A 16567-nucleotide genomic window follows, 5' to 3' on the forward strand; every position below is an offset into this window, starting at 1 on the left:
GAATTATAAATATAAACATTATTTATGTGAATATATTATTTATATAAACATATCATATCTATTCATGCTCCCTCCATCCATCCTCCCCCCCATCAACAACCCTCCCTCTCCCCAGCCCCATCTCCGCCCCCCCCCCCATTCTCCCTCCCCACCCTCATCGCTCCCTCTATCCATACCCCCACCCCCTCCACCCCCACGAGAAGAGCCTCACCTCTCGTTGTCTGCTCACCTCCAGGACTTTTTCTTCGGGCGCGGCCTTGGCACGAGGCGTAGCGAGTGATGAGTCGCTATGCGACTGCCTCTCGCCTTTAATTGCGTTCCTCATTTGGGAGACTCGTCGAGATGAAGGGCCGCATCAGGCGCAGAGGTTTAATTTATTCATGACCCCACATAATGGAACGATTGCATTTAAATAACCGAGGATTAACCGTGGACGCATTCGGCATCGGCGTTGCATTTCCCCATGGGCGTCTGACCCACATTGGCCGCGATGCCACGCCACGGCAGAAGCGACGGACACCTTCATGGAGATGGCGCAGTGATGTCGCGCACCGCGCGTGCTGTGAAGCCTGCCGACCTGAGTTCAACTCCCGGCCACGACTAACATCAGTGGCGAGTGATATCTGAACCGATGTCACCCCCGCACCACTCTCTTATTCACCAACCGGCACTGCGCACACGTGGTGAAGCATGGTTAAACCACCCCCATGACCGACACGGCGTGTGGAGGCCTTCATCTAGCAGTGGATAGATCACAACTGATGACGATGTCGAGTCGTACGCAGAGGTGTTTGAGCCACGTGCTTGCATGAGCGACGTCCTTGGAGGACCAGTGGTGACGTGAGAATGTGGAGTTGGTGCGCGATATCCCACCAGCGTACCCGAACGCCCCCTCAGCCCATCGTTGATCATCTGGCGACGTCTCGTGTCCCCCAACACGGCGGGAAGGTTCATTAATTACCCCTCGGCTGCGGATTAATTAGCGGGCGGGTTCCGCAATCAGGCGGCTCGCCTCTCCTCTCGCCGTGCCGCCAGGGAGCTGTGCGGGGTGGGGGGGAGCCGGCCCGGGGTTTTTATTGCGCGCCTCCGTGAGCGCTTCCCTTCGACCGCGTCCACGCCGACCTGGTTCATCAACCTCGCCTCTCGCGGCAACGTCGCCACGGGACACTGGAACAGAAAGAGGCACCAACAACCCCCCCCCCTCGCCTTTGCTGCTGGCGGTGTGAGTTTAATTGCAATAGTGGGGGGGGGGGGCGGGGGGTCCTGAAATGCCAGGCGAACCCTGGGCCCGTAGTTGACCTCTGTTCGTTGTACGCAGCCTGCCTGGTTGGACGCCACGCCCAAGGCATTGTGTGTCTGACTGTCGCGATCAAATTCTTCATTTGAGACTCCCGGAGGAATCCGTTGCACTACGAAGCTCTTATTGTTCACAGATGTCCAGCAGGTTGTGCGTGGGGAGCGGTGGCGCAGCGGTTAGCGCATGCCACGCTTTTAACTGATTGGTGGCTCACAGCCACCAACACGAGTGACGATTGTTTTAACCGGTTCGGGTCAACTCAGACCACGAATCTCGCCATGCTGTCAGTCTGGGTGTGTATGTTGAGCTCCCTTCGCTTCGTACGTAGCCAACTGTGCAAACGCGTACGGTATTACTGGATTCCCATCAGTGCGCTATGCAGGACGGCTATTTCTAGAAACGGCGCCTGTAATAGATTTAGTTTCATTTTAGGGTCAGTGTTATTGGCGAATGTGTAACGTTGTCTTTGCTCTGTGTGCTTATGCACCCACCGCTGCCAAGGCGGAGGCCACGCATCTCTCTTGTTTAACGATGAGGGTGACGCTGCATTGCCCTCTGCTTCCAAGTAGCAGCTGCAGCAGCATCAGCCGAAACCAACCCCTCTTTCATACATCCTCATCAACCATCCCAGCAGTATCCAGGCTCAACCTGCTTAGCTTCTTAGCTCGTTCCGGGTCATATGGTCTTGGGCAGAACCCAATGAGGATGCACAAAGAGACGAGGCTAATAGACAGGCAGCCTTCGCTGGCTTCACATACGAAGCAAGAGGCACAATTACGGCGTTCATACGGAACACATTATTTGTGTGTGAGTCTCTATTCCAATTCAATCTGTGTGTGTGTGTGCGTGAGTCCCTATGCCTATTCCGTGGCCGCCTTCTCGATTTGCTTTCGTTTTTTGTTCGCGTAAGTGTTTTGCAATCGAGTGAAGAGAAATTGGAAACTGAATAGGTCATAACAGAAAACGAGATATTACCTCCCTTTGGAACAAGCGTGTCCCCCTCTCAAGGCCATGGCAACAACACAGTGTTTATCCGGCCTTGAATTATATTGATTTGAAAACATTTAGGATAAATTGGACAATGTTGATGAATTGTCTTTTTTGTATGCGTGTTTGGTAAAATCCATTAGTAACCAAATGTCTACATCGTAAATGATCATTTTCTTGCCCCGAAAATAAACATCATGTGCTGTTACAGATTTCGAGAACTCCTGACGAAGTGACCCAGAATGCGTGCGATCTCGTCAGATCTCAGCGCGAATCTGCGGAAGGCCCGGAGCATAGACGTGGGAGCTTAGTGCAGTACAACAGTGGCATGTTCTGCCCACGTTTTCTAGGGCCTTAGTCTGGGCTAATTATTAACGCAATTTTTTACAAATCCCGGGCAATCGGGAATTATTTGCACATTGGAGGTGGTGGTTTACTTAGCCACACAGTGTCCCAGGTCGCTTAGCCACGGGGGGGAGTGGGCTAACAATCCCTGGGGGCCAGCATTTAGATATGTGTGTGTGGGGTTTGTGTGTGTGGGGTGTGTGTGTGCGGGGTGTGTGTGGGTGTGTGTGGGGTGTGTATGTGGTGTGTGTGGTGTGTGTGGGGTGTGTGTGTGTGCGGGGTGTGTGTGGGGTGTGTGTGTGTGGGGTTTGTGTGTGTGGGGTGTGTGTGTGCGGGGTGTGTGTGGGTGTGTGTGTGTGGGGTGTGTATGTGGTGTGTGTGGTGTGTGTGGTGTGTGTGGGGTGTGTGTGTGTGCGGGGTGTGTGTGTGGGGTTTGTGTGTGTGGGGTGTGTATGTGTGTGGGAGGTGTGTGTGTGTAGGGTTTGTGTGTGGTGTGTGTGGGGTGTGTGTGGGGTGTGTGTGTGTGGGGTGTGTGTGTGGTGTGTGTGTGTGGGGTTTGTGTGTGTGTGTGGTGTGTGTGGGGTGTGTGTGGTGTGTGTGTGTGGTGTGTGTGGGGTGTGTGTGTGGTGTGTGTGTGTGGTGTGTGTGGGATGTGTGTGGGGTGTGTGTGTGTGTGGTGTGTGTGTGCGTGGGGTGTGTGTGTGTGCGGGGTGTGTGTGGGGTGTGTGTGTGTGGTGTGTGTGTGTGGTGTGTGTGGTGTGTGTGTGGTGTGTGTGTGGTGTGTGTGTGTGTGTGGGGGGGGGGGGTGTGTGGGGTGTGTGTGGGGTGTGTGTGGGGTGTGTGTGGTGTGTGTGTGTGTGGGGTGTGTGTGATGTGTGTGTGGTGTGTGTGTTTGGTGTGTGGGGTGTGTGTGTGTAGGGTGGTGTGGGGTGTGTGTGGGGTGTGTGTGGGGTGTGTGTGTGGGGTCTGTGTGGGGTGTGTGTGGGCGGGGGGCAGGGAATCTGCCTCCCCTCCTTCTCACCCCCAGCCTCCCTGAGACTGGGTTCACCCCCCCCCCCCACCACTGTGCCCCCTCTCTCCGCTCGGCGGAGTTGTTAGTGAGTCGCCCCGGCACGCACACGCAGGCGTCACACTCGTCATCGCTACCCCCCTTTCGTTCACTCAGCCCCCCCCCCCCCAGTTGCACCCCCCTCGCCTTCCTGTCACTCATAGTTTGTTTTGTCCGTGACCGTAGTAACGAGCACCGCAAAGTTTATATCCCCCACTACCCCCCTTTAACCCTCTACACACACACACACCCCACACACCCCACACACACCACACGCACCCCACACACACAAACCCCACACACACCCCACACACCCCCCACACACACCCCACACACACCCCACACACACCCCACACACACCCCACACACACCCCACACACATACCCCACACACACCCCCCACACACACACCCCACACACACCCCACACACACCCCACACACACACCCCACTCACACCCCACACACACACCCCACACACACACACACACCCCACACACACACACACCCCACACACACACCACACACACCCCACACACACACACCACACACCACACACCCCACACACACCCCACACACACACCCCACACACACCCCACACACACCCCACACACACACCTCACACACACACACCCCCACACACACAGACCACGCACTTGCCCCGCCACCCCCGCTAACGGCGGGCTAATTGAGTGGCTCCCGGTGGCGGAGATTGCGCGTGGCTCTCTCGAGCCGCGGCTCCAGCGGCACGCGGCACGTGGCACGTGGCCGGGTGCCGTCGCTCGCCCCCAGCGCGTCTGCTGGCGCTGTGGAGAGGGGTCGGTTGGGTCCGCATGGCTGTAAGAACAAATCTCATTCAGCAGCAATTTGAGAAATTGTCACGACTCAAGCCGATTATTATCAGTGATTATTGTTATTATTATTGTTGGAATCCTCGATCTTTGCTTATCTAGGGGTGTAACGGCCACGATTGTAGTATTTAGTTAGAAACATTGTACACGCGCTTCCAGAGCGCTGGCGGACCCGGCAGTGGGGGGCTTCCGCGGTGGCCCCCCTCCCTACTGGTGCCCCCCCCCCCGGTTGTGGAACTCCCTACTGGTGCCCCCCCCCCCCTTACACGACTGATCTCTTTAATTCTAGATTAGAAGTTTTCGTGACTGCAAGGATCCATACTCTTTGGTTCTTTCGGTAAAGTCACGTAGATGAAAAATAAATAAATAAATAGAAATCATTATTTTCCTCTAACGAGTTTTGCTCCTCTCTGGCTCCTTTATTTGGCAGAATATTATTTATTTATTTATTATCTTCATCCTTTCTATGAACGGCGTCTTTTAGACAATGGTTATAAAAGGCGTCTCATGATTTTCAATTTCAACCCAGCTTAGATTGTGCACGGGTCGTACGCGTTCATCATTAAATTGCGTGTACGTATGTTGGACTTTTTTCGCACCGTATGTAGCCAGCCGTGCTGATCGAAGGTGCGATGGCTGCTCGTACGATGCGACGTGCGAGCTGCTTCAGCTGTGCTCTGAGCAGTGCCGGATTCAGATAATGCGGGGCCCGTAGCAGATGTTATAAAGGGGCCCTAAAAAACATATTATAATATTAAAACACATAAATATTAAAACACAAATTAATTACTTGCATAGTAAAGTAATTGTATTTTTTCATTTAATATACAGCCAAATAATATGACAAATCGCTAACCTTAAACACCCAGTCGTTCATAAAAGTTTAAGACAGTATAGTACTATAGTAATAGAGCAAGTGCAGCATCACTGAACCGGAATTGATAGCTTGAAAGCATTTATCGCGGGGCCCTTGAAAGTACGGGGCCCGTAGCATCATATGTAGCTACTTCATAAGTAGCTACATATGTAGCTACTACACAAGTAGTTACATATGTAGCTACTACTTAGATAATCCGGCACTGCCTCTGAGCTTGGACTGGCTCTCGCTGTGCCACGCTCTCTTAAAATTCAGCAAGAATGGAAATTCGTCGGTGGCACGAAGGGCAGCAGAGGCGTTAGATGCACGCGGGAACACATTCCCACTCGTCCCATGAAATACCGCCCATCCGGTGCATCTATTAGCTATGATGAAGGCCCATTGACTGAAACGTCACCTATTATATGCCGTTATTGTGAAGGCTACTGCGTTACTGGGCAATGTGTTGAGTTTGTTCTGTTATGTTGTCATTGTTTCCCGAACACTGTCCGTGTGTGTGCCACGTGCGCGTCTGTTGTGGTTACCGGCGCGCCCGTGATCAGAGGGCGCCTTCAGTTTGATGGGCTGCCCAGAGCTGTTATTGTTTATGAGGGTTCACTCGCTGTACCTCCCTTTACCTTCTTGACGTTCGTAGTAATTTCTACAGTGCCACCTTCCCAAGAGCGCTGGACAAACATCGGTGGTGAGTCCGTGGCAGTGAGAATGAGTCTGTGGCAGTGATAATGAGTGGTGAGTCTGTGGCAGTGAGAATTAGTGGTGAGTCTGTGGCAGTGATAATGGGTGGTGAGTCTGTGGCAGTGAGAATGGGTGGTGAGTCTGTGGCAGTGAGAATGGGTGGTGAGTCCGTGGCAGTGATAATGAGTGGTGAGTCTGTGGCAGTGAGAATGGGTGGTGAGTCTGTGGCAGTGAGAATGGGTGGTGAGTCTGTGGCAGTGAGAATGGGTGGTGAGTCTGTGGCAGTGAGAATGGGTGGTGAGTCCGTGGCAGTGAGAATGGGTGGTGAGTCTGTGACAGTGAGAATGGGTGGTGAGTCTGTGGCAGTGAGAATGAGTCTGTGGCAGTGATAATGAGTGGTGAGTCTGTGGCAGTGAGAATTAGTGGTGAGTCCGTGGCAGTGATAATGGGTGGTGAGTCTGTGACAGTGAGAATGGGTGGTGAGTCTGTGGCAGTGAGAATGGGTGGTGAGTCTGTGGCAGTGGGAATGAGTCTGTGGCAGTGATAATGAGTGGTGAGTCTGTGGCAGTGAGAATTAGTGGTGAGTCCGTGGCAGTGATAATGGGTGGTGAGTCTGTGACAGTGAGAATGGGTGGTGAGTCTGTGGCAGTGAGAATGGGTGGTGAGTCTGTGGCAGTGGGAATGGGTGGTGAGTCCATGGCAGTGAGAATGGGTGGTGAGTTTGTGGCAGTGAGAATGGGTGGTGAGTCTGTGGCAGTGAGAATGAGTGGTGAGTCCGTGGCAGTGATAATGAGTGGTGAGTCTGTGGCAGTGAAAATGGGTGGTGAGTCTGTGGCAGTGAGAATGGGTGGTGAGTCTGTGGCAGTGATAATGAGTGGTGAGTGTGTGGCAGTGAGAATGGGTGGTGAGTCTGTGGCAGTGAGAATGGGTGGTGAGTCTGTGGCAGTGATAATGAGTGGTGAGTCCGTGGCAGTGAGAATGGGTGGTGAGTCTGTGGCAGTGAGAATAGGTGGTGAGTCTGTGGCAGTGAGAATGGGTGGTGAGTCTGTGGCAGTGAGAATGGGTGGTGAGTCTGTGGCAGTGAGAATGGGTGGTGAGTCTGTGGCAGTGAGAATGGGTGGTGAGTCTGTGGCAGTGAGAATGGGTGGTGAGTCTGTGGCAGTGAGAATGGGTGGTGAGTCCGTGGCAGTGATAATGAGTGGTGAGTCTGTGGCAGTGAGAATGGGTGGTGAGTCTGTGGCAGTGAGAATGGGTGGTGAGTCTGTGGCAGTGAGAATGGGTGGTGAGTCTGTGGCAGTGAGAATGGGTGGTGAGTCCGTGGCAGTGAGAATGGGTGGTGAGTCTGTGGCTGTGAGAATGGGTGGTGAGTCCGTGGCAGTGAGAATGGGTGGTGAGTCTGTGGCAGTGATAATGAGTGGTGAGTCTGTGGCAGTGAGAATGGGTGGTGAGTCCGTGGCAGTGAGAATGGGTGGTGAGTCTGTGGCAGTGAGAATGGGTGGTGAGTCCGTGGCAGTGAGAATGGGTGGTGAGTCTGTGGCAGTGAGAACGGGTGGTGAGTCCGTGGCAGTGAGAATAGGTGGTGAGTCCGTGGCAGTGAGAATGAGTGGTGAGTCCGTGGCAGTGAGAATGGGTGGTGAGTCTGTGGCAGTGAGAATAGGTGGTGAGTCCGTGGCAGTGAGAATGGGTGGTGAGTCCGTGGCAGTGAGAATGAGTGGTGAGTCTGTGGCAGTGAGAATGAGTGGTGAGTCTGTGGCAGTGATAATGGGTGGTGAGTCCGTGGCAGTGAGAATGAGTGGTGAGTCCGTGGCAGTGAGAACGGGTGGTGAGTCCGTGGCAGTGATAATGGGTGGTGAGTCTGTGGCAGTGAGAATGAGTGGTGAGTCTGTGGCAGTGATAATGGGTGGTGTGTCCTTGGCAGTGAGAATGGGTGGTGAATCTGTGGCAGTGAGAATGGGTGGTGTGTCCTTGGCAGTGAGAATGGGTGGTGAGTCTGTGGCAGTGAGAATGGGTGGTGTGTCCTTGGCAGTGAGAATGGGTGGTGAGTCTGTGGCAGTGAGAATGAGTGGTGAGTCTGTGGCAGTGAGAATGGGTGGTGAGTCTGTGGCAGTGAGAATGAGTGGTGAGTCTGTGGCAGTGAGAATGAGTGGTGAGTCCGTGGCAGTGAGAATGGGTGGTGAGTCTGTGGCAGTGAGAATGGGTGGTGTGTCCTTGGCAGTGAGAATGGGTGGTGAGTCTGTGGCAGTGAGAATTGGTGGTGTGTCCTTGGCAGTGAGAATGAGTGGTGAGTCCGTGGCAGTGAGAATGAGTGGTGAGTCTGTGGCAGTGAGAATGGGTGGTGGGTCCTTGGCAGTGAGAATGGGTGGTGAGTCTGCGGCAGTGAGAATGGGTGGTGGGTCCTTGGCAGTGAGAATGGGCCGCGTGCGGTGCCAGGCGTGTGGTGATTGACACTGGCGAGATATATCGCCACCTATGGCCGATGTTAAACACCACTGCATTGGTTTTTTTTACTTTGGTTATTGACTTTTAAATGTGATATGCAGTACGACTTTCAAAGCTCAATCGGACCTCAAAGGGGAACACACCAATTATAATTCTAACACGTTAACCGGCAGTGATAGACATAACGACGCCACGGTTTTGCGAAATGACACGGGAGTATTTACCATTGCGCTTCAGTGTCACGATTTACAATTCAAACCTCAACACTCGAGGTCCCCCGGCTGCAGCCCCTAAAGGCCCCCCACTCACCTGGCCGTGTGAAGCCGCCGGCCCTGTCCTTGGTAGGGAGTGGGTTCGGTGCTTCTTGCCTTCATGTTGCAGGAAGCGCGGTACCATTGGTTGTGGAGTCGTGTGTCTGTGTGTGTGTGTCGCCACTCAGCATCAGATGAGTAGCCGGTGCGGCGGTGTGTAAACATCGCCGCTGGGGAGACAAAGACGGCCGGGTGTGTTGCTGGCCTCGCACCCCCTCTTGCGTTAACAAAACTTGCACCATCAGTCTGCTAAGGCTATACGGGGGATCATTGTCTTTGTGTTTATGTTGAACTTGTATGTGTGTGTTCATGAACAGTGCTGGCAACCGGCAAAAAAAACTCGTCGCTCAGTGGGGGCCACCGTGAGATGTTGAATCTGCCGGTGACATCTCAGGGTGACATCTCAATGTGACATCTCACGGTACATCTCACGGTGACATCCCACGCGTCCCACAATGGCCCGCGCTAATCTCTGGTGTTGGGGGGAGGTTGTGGACGTTATTGAGTGCGCAGGCGGTGCGACTGCGCCGCGGGCCTACGTGCGGGAGCGGGGCTGCCGAGGTGGGAGATATATTAGGGCGGGCCCACGTCAGCCCACTGATTTACACAGAAACTCGTACACTTGCATAGAGACGCATCGACTGAAATAGAGGCCCATAGATTTCCATTGAAAGCCATCGTCTCACATAGAGAGCCGTATGCTTACATTAAGACCCACTGACGACAATACACTTACATAGCGTGTGTAAGCGGTGCTATTGCACCGAGCTCATGGGCCGGGAGTGGACCCAGGCGCTGAAGAGGGGGTCTGGCATTGGAAAGGGGGAGTCCCCCCACGCCAACCACGCTCCTGCCATAGGTTGGCATTTAACAAGTACAGACGCAGTTTGGTCTCTCGTCGAGTCATTCGACCTCGCTGTGGAGAGAAAAAAAAAGCCCCAAGGCATCTGTGCGTATGTGTGATTAACATCCTCACCGGGGCAATTCAGAAAATTCCTGGCGATTGTCATTAACATAAAAAGACACACCGCTCCCTAATCCGCACCACCACCACCACCCCCACCGCACGGCATCGGCACCATTACGGTCCAATTAACAAATTCGTCCCCACCTGAACGCGTCGTCACCCGAGACCGGAAAACCAGAGGTGGACTTTCGTAGCCTCTTGCTCATCCTCCTCTGCATCGAGCCACGCGGAGTCGACCGCTGCAAACGGAGATGTTTGCGAGCTTGACCGTAGTCACGAACCAACATTGTGCAGGGTGAGAGCGGGAGAAGCCATTAATTCACACTTTTAGAACCCCGTAATGGCTCATAAAGGGAGTGCGGCGGCGATAAGGCGCGCGCGCGCGCGCGCGAATACGGATACTTGTTATCGCTGGCAGCACCTGGTCACTGCTGATTAATTTGGCCGCGTTTAATGGGAGCCCCCCCGCCCCGCGCCCCACCCCCCCGCGCCCCCCTCCCCCCCCCACTCGCCCCCGCGCCCCCCTCCCCCCAACCTTATTTCCCAATTCCCGGGCAGCGCCGACATTAACCCGGGCGACCGCCTGGCTGCTCGTGCACAGATACAGGAGGAAACACACACACACACACGCACGCACGGACTGTTTAGAATGATTAATGGTGATGGGAATATGGGTATGTATTTAATAAATGATATTGATCCGGAAAAAGAGAGAGAGAGAGGTTGCCGCTGCAGTTAGGAGACCGAGAAATTTAAACAAAAAAAACGGCAAAACACATTTCCATTAGAGAATAATTGCTTACTCAAATATTTATTTCTTCGCGGTTCTGGCTCGTGTCGTGGTGTTGGTGGAGTGCCCGAGGTCACGGTAGCGCCAACTCCCAACCGCTCCCCTCCGCGTGTTCGTGAGTCCAGCAGGGCCCAGCGGCGGTGGGGAGTGGGCCCTCCCCCCCCCCCTCTCTCCCCACGCGTTATTTTGGGAATGTAATCTTTGCTGAAATATAATTACGCCATCGATTTTGTGTTTGTGCTGGGCCTGCAGAAGCCCTGCCCGGGCTGTGAGTGTCGGTGACTCCCCGTGGCTGGAAGCTCTGCAGCGGGCAGGACAGGACAGGCCGTATCGAGGTAGCTGATGTTCTGGGGATTGAAATCCACGGTGTTTGTCAGTTGTGCAGTCGTGATCATAACAATAATGAAGATGTACCGCTCAAGACGATGCATTTACGTGTAGATCTTCTTGAATTGTGAGATGATCTTCCCATGATGTGTCCCAGTTTTTTTGTATTTTGGCAACCCTAGCCGGACGGTTGTGGCTCTGCGCGTGGCTGCCTCAAATCCAGCGCTGTTGCGATACTCGCTGCCAGTGGGTCGTCGAGGAGTCAAACTTTGGTTCGCTAGGAGATCGAAGTACACAGCAACGTGCGGAGACGAATGTCATCTGTCCCCCTCTGTACGGGATAGAGTGTTGCCCCCTTGCACGCCTGGGTTTTGCACTTGCAACCGGTTTCCTCGCGTTTGTATGAGCGCTCATTGATTGGCTGAAAGCATTTCAATATACAGAGGAGCATAGAACTTGGGCAATTGTTGGTCGCGCCAGCTCGCTGCCTGGCTGCTATCTTGCCGCTCGTCTGTGAGAGATGCAATTTGCTTGAGTGATGACGACGCTGTTGTGTATGCCACTAAACAGTAGCATTATATTACCTGTCTGCTTTGAAATGTATGATTGCATAGATGGTGAGTATCTAAATTGCACTTAATTTAAATGTGTAATACCAGTACATTTGTAACATGTAATTGAAATCTTAAACTACACGAGACGTGATTAATTGGTCATTTATATCTAATTACATTTCCTCTGGTGATTTGTCATTTGAATGTTGGATATATTTGGCCCAGGTCTGCCAGCAGGCATCTTCCTGAGATGATTCCCGCATTGAATTGTGTCTGCTTAGAAAGTCTGAAAACATTGTACTGCACTTGTGTACTCAGGAACGCCACACTGAGTCCCAAGACTCATTCTATTTTTATTGGGATTTTCTGGCCAACGCCAATTACATTGCTGTTTTTTCAGCCAAACCAGGATATCAGCTTGAGAATATACATTTTCCACTCAGAAATGTGCCCGAGTCAGCAATCAAACGTTTTTCTGCGAAGTATAAATGCCACTCCTCTGCTACCCTGCCACGCTAAGATATAATGTTAACACTGTGAAACGCTTGACGTAGCTCATACAGGTGAAATAGGCCTTACTAAGAGCAACATCCCCTCCTCCTCAAAACAAATAATAGCGTGGAAGCACCCTCCTGAAAAATAATCTTAAGACTCAGCGAGGCTTTCCTGAGTAAACGAGCATCATCATACTAACGACAACAACAATGGTAGGGTCGACGCCGGCTGACGTCACAATGGTAGGGTCTACGCCGCCTGACGTCACGCTGACCGTGCCGCTGCGCCGAAGCAGGATGAACGCGCCCCCTCGTGCAGGCGGCCCCTCGCGCCGCGACGCGGGTCAAGGGTCACGGCGAATTCCAGCCGACCCCGGAGAAGGCCCCAGATGCGCGTACGAGGAGAGTGAAGCTACCCTGGTCGGGGCTCTGGTCCTGGAGCAGCTTTTGCCCATGGACCCTCCTCCTCCTCACCAGGTGAGTGTCAGCAAGCCTCCAGTCTGTCATCATCACCACCATGAGTTTAGAATGTATACCACACTTCCTGGTAATATTTGGGCGGCAGGGTCACTCAGTGTGGTAGCACTCAGGCGTCTCTCCGTGCAGGGTTTTGTGTTCTCTCCACCTGTTGTGCGTGGGCTTACTCTGGGTTCTCCAGTTTCCTCCCATAGTAAAACGAAAATGTAACTGCTATTGACCAAACATCACAATGTAAACAAAAAGAAAATGGCAATAAAAATTATAGAACGGGGATTGCACAGGGCAGGACCCTCCTGAAAAAAAACAGTCTTGAAACTCAGTGGGGCTTTCCTAGGTAAAAAAAATGAAAACGAATAAAATGGCATTATATAAATTGTCAGGATTTATTGTAAGTGCCTACGGATCAACGAGCCAAAGTGAAGATCTCACAAAATCACGAATCACGTCAGTGCAGACAACGTAATTGTTATTGCAGCCGACAAGGTAATTGAAATCTCCATCGGAGAATCGCGGAGGTTTCTCTTGAATAATAAGCACGTGACGATGCATCAATCCACCACGTTGACTGTTACACTCACGAATGCACGTGACACTTAGCGCGTGTAAAGCATACGTTATTCTATTATTCCAGTCCGTTCTGGGTAATTCGTTCACGGAGCGCCCTACGGCCATGAGAGGCGCCACATCCACCACCAATAGAATACATATATGTAGCGGGTTGCATTCTGCAATCAAATGTGCGACCTTTGATTATTGTATCAATTCGTGGAAGCCTGGAGGGTGAACGAATCACTCGATGTCTACTAAGGACCAGACAGACGCGCGCTGGGCAGCGTTGCCAGCTCCATGAAGCGGAAAGTTGCCAAACGATCCCCGAAAAGTCTCGAGATCGGCTTCTAAGGTTGTGCCAATGTCACGAGACAACCAATTAATGGACAAAGTGAACTGATACAGGGTCCTCAATCGACACATGGAAACCAGGATGTTTCCTGCCTGAGTCGTTAGAACTGATACAGGGTCCTCAATCGACACGTGGAAACCACTCCCGACTCTGCAGGATGTTGCCTGCACTGAGAGTCCCGAGATCTGTCACTCGTCGCTTTGACAATGAATTTCGTCGCTTAGAAAAATCCAAAAAGCCGCCAGATCCAGCGACAAAAACGCAGAGTTGGCAACAGCAGCTACTCGTCATGCAGGTTTAGATAAAGGCGCAGCCCAACAACTGCTCGCTCACACCACGCCTGGCAGAAGGGTCTCCCCTAGACACGGAGCTCTAATTTAGGGGGTCCCTGTAGGGAGAGCTTTTGGCCTACTCTTCCACGCCGGCCAGACGTCTTTCCCGCAGCTCCGATTAGCACGGTTGGCTCCGTGCGGTGCGAGAGAGGTTCAACATATGTACGTACATCCATGTGGGAGTACCCAAACGATACCCCCATCACACACGACCTGCTGATGTGCTGCGGCCTAATTGGGCGTCGCGACATCGAATGCGTCTCTCTCATCTCGCGCGCCAGGAGCGTGGGAATCGATTTGATGAATTGAGGCATCGCTGCGTGCCGCTTATTCCTCGGGGGGGGGGGGGGTGGAGGGGAGGGACCCCCTCCAGTGAATGTCTCCCTCGTACGGAAACTTCCATTATCTTGTCGGCAGTAATTTGCGCAATTTGTGTTCACATGCCCGAGTTCGGCGTCTGCCGGGCCGGGCGCGCTGCCCGCGCCGAGGCGCCCGCCCTTCTGGCCGATGATCGTACGAAATAAATAAATTACAATTCACAGCGATTTGTCATTGCACTGCTGGGCTGCATGAGAGAAACTAAAAACAAGACTAAATTTTTACTATAGCTCCATACTGAGACCTGTAGACCAAATATGTGGCCAAACATCGATTTGTTAATTCATATCGATTGTTATGTTGCATCGCAAATAATATATATGAATACACCACTGGATGAAGGTCTCCTACTATTGTGTCAGCTATGGGGGTTGTTTGACCATACTTCACCACACTGGTCATTGCAGGGGTAGATGGGGAGCCCCGGACTTGTTCAAATGTCGCTCACTGATGACAGTTCCGACGTGTGCCGGGAGCTCTTGCAGAAACTGAATTCGGCTTCCGGCGTGCGGAGCGAAACGTCGGACATCGTTCCGAACAACGCGCGGCACGACCCAAAAGCACAGCGGAGAGCCGCGCGGTCTCGTGCGCGGTCTTTCTTCCCGCTGACGATAGCCGCGGCAGGGAGTCCAACTGGGTCTCTGGGCATCTGAGTCTCGTGCAACATCCTCGTCCTGAGAGAGCGGGGGCTGTGGCGGCAGCCAGACACGAGCACACCCTCCCCCGCCCCCCCCCTGGTTCAACATACTTACATGTGCACGTGAATGTCACCGCGCGAGCACTCGCTCGCGCTTTCCGCGTCGGGGTGCCCCGTGGGGTTTGCATCGCCTTCGTCTCCCTCCCCATGGCCGATGCCGCCCGCGTGGGAGCGACCCGGGCGAGGCGCGCAGCGGCGAGGGTTGTCACACCTCTTGGCTACGCGAACACAGCGCTGGGACGCACACACGGGCACAACACGAATATGTCGCAACAACCATCCGCCCAACCCTTCCCCCAGACACAGCAGCCAACCAGACCCGAATACCAAACACGAAGCGCACTTGCCAACCAGAGCAAACCTATCGCAAACACGCAACGCAGGCGGGTTGCCACTTCTGGAGTCCAAAAACTGGGACATCCTCGCAGCGGCTTTTGGCTGCTGGCCATCGGACAAAGGCGGCGGTCACCGCATCATCGCGCGCTTTCGGACGCGCCTCTGCGACCGTCTGGAACGCTCTTCCTTTCGATATTAGGAAGTGGCTGTAGCTTTGCGCTTTTCAATCATCTAAATTGAAAACTCATTTCTTTCGACAAATGCTCTTTGCGTTTAGTTTGTTATCCATCCCCCGCGCCTCCAAGTAGCGCGATTGGCTACGTACGGTGCGAAAGAAAGTCCAACATACACATATACGTACAAGATGGAAGACCCCCCTTCTTGGTTCTTTCAGTAAAGTCACGTAGAAGGGAAATAATAAAATAAATAAAATAAAACATAATAAAATACAATTCTCACGACGTTTCGGCCACAACGCAAGCAGCCGTCCTCAGGTGAAGAACAGGGCTGTCGGAAAGACAGCGTCTGAAATCGAAATTTAAGATGGAAGACAATTTGTGCAACAGTGGAAGAGGGGAGAACTGCGTGTGTGCACACGCGCTGCCTTGAGCAGGGCCGGGTCAGTGCAGTGGCTTTAGGGGCTGCATCCCAGGGCTTCGGATTTCAAGGGCCCTCCAAAATGTAAATAGACAGCGACTAATAGCGAGCAGCTGAGATGCAACACCGTGGGCGCTGTTGTCAATCATCGTGCCGCGTGCGGTTCGCTAATTGAAGCCATCGCTGCGTTATGAGTTTTATTGCCGGTCGTGTGCCGAAATGAAACGTAATCATGATGAAGCCCCGGTATTATTCGTACATCACGATTAATCACCTGAACTGAAAATAATGGAGGTGAAACGGCAGTGGGGAGTTTTGCATCTGGCACGGCTGGCGACGAAGCAGTCAAGGGACAGATTTAAAATGTCAAAGGACCTGGAAACGACGATTATGCAACTGAAATAATCCGGCACTTTTAATTTGCCAAGGATGAATGACAGATTTCCCAGGACAGTTGCCGCCTGCTCAATACGAGGACGATCCTGGCAAAACCAGGACGGGTGGCAACCCCCTTGAAAGCCACCCTTTGGCAGCTGGGGGTGGTTGTTGGCTTCAGGACTGTGGCCACGCTCGATGTAGTCGCGACGAACCCCGATTGAACGTTGTGTTTTACTCATCCGACCCGATGGCACTGTAATTTATCGTGTTCAATGCAACTCCTGGATACTGACTCCCGTACTTGTCCGACTGCTCGTGCGCCTTCGTGTATTCAAGGGCTCCGTTGTCAACGCAATCGGCGGAAACGCTGATGGGGGAACAGCGCAGACTCAACATGAACCAGGGATTTTTCGATTTAAATTTCGATTTAAAGCGTTCGTGACGGCAGGGATTCATATTCTTGGTTCTTTCGGTAAAGTCACGTAGCAATCATCATCAGATCTGAAAAC

At 52.8% G+C, this 16567-nt stretch overlaps 1 protein-coding gene across 1 annotated transcript in view; it reads left to right on the plus strand.

Moving 5' to 3' along the window:
• LOC144933947 (uncharacterized) overlaps positions 1 to 16567 on the plus strand; it is a 50992-nt gene that overhangs the window by 7898 nt on the left and 26527 nt on the right. The window contains exon 2 of the mRNA XM_078859288.1: positions 12256 to 12436. Within this exon, the coding sequence (XP_078715414.1) occupies positions 12257 to 12436 (180 nt within the window). The 5' untranslated portion in view covers position 12256. The remainder of the gene's footprint in view (positions 1 to 12255; positions 12437 to 16567) is intronic.

The sequence above is a fragment of the Lampetra fluviatilis genome, chromosome 8 (assembly GCF_964198595.1).
Source record: "Lampetra fluviatilis chromosome 8, kcLamFluv1.1, whole genome shotgun sequence".
Classification (NCBI taxonomy): Eukaryota; Metazoa; Chordata; class Hyperoartia; order Petromyzontiformes; family Petromyzontidae; genus Lampetra; species Lampetra fluviatilis.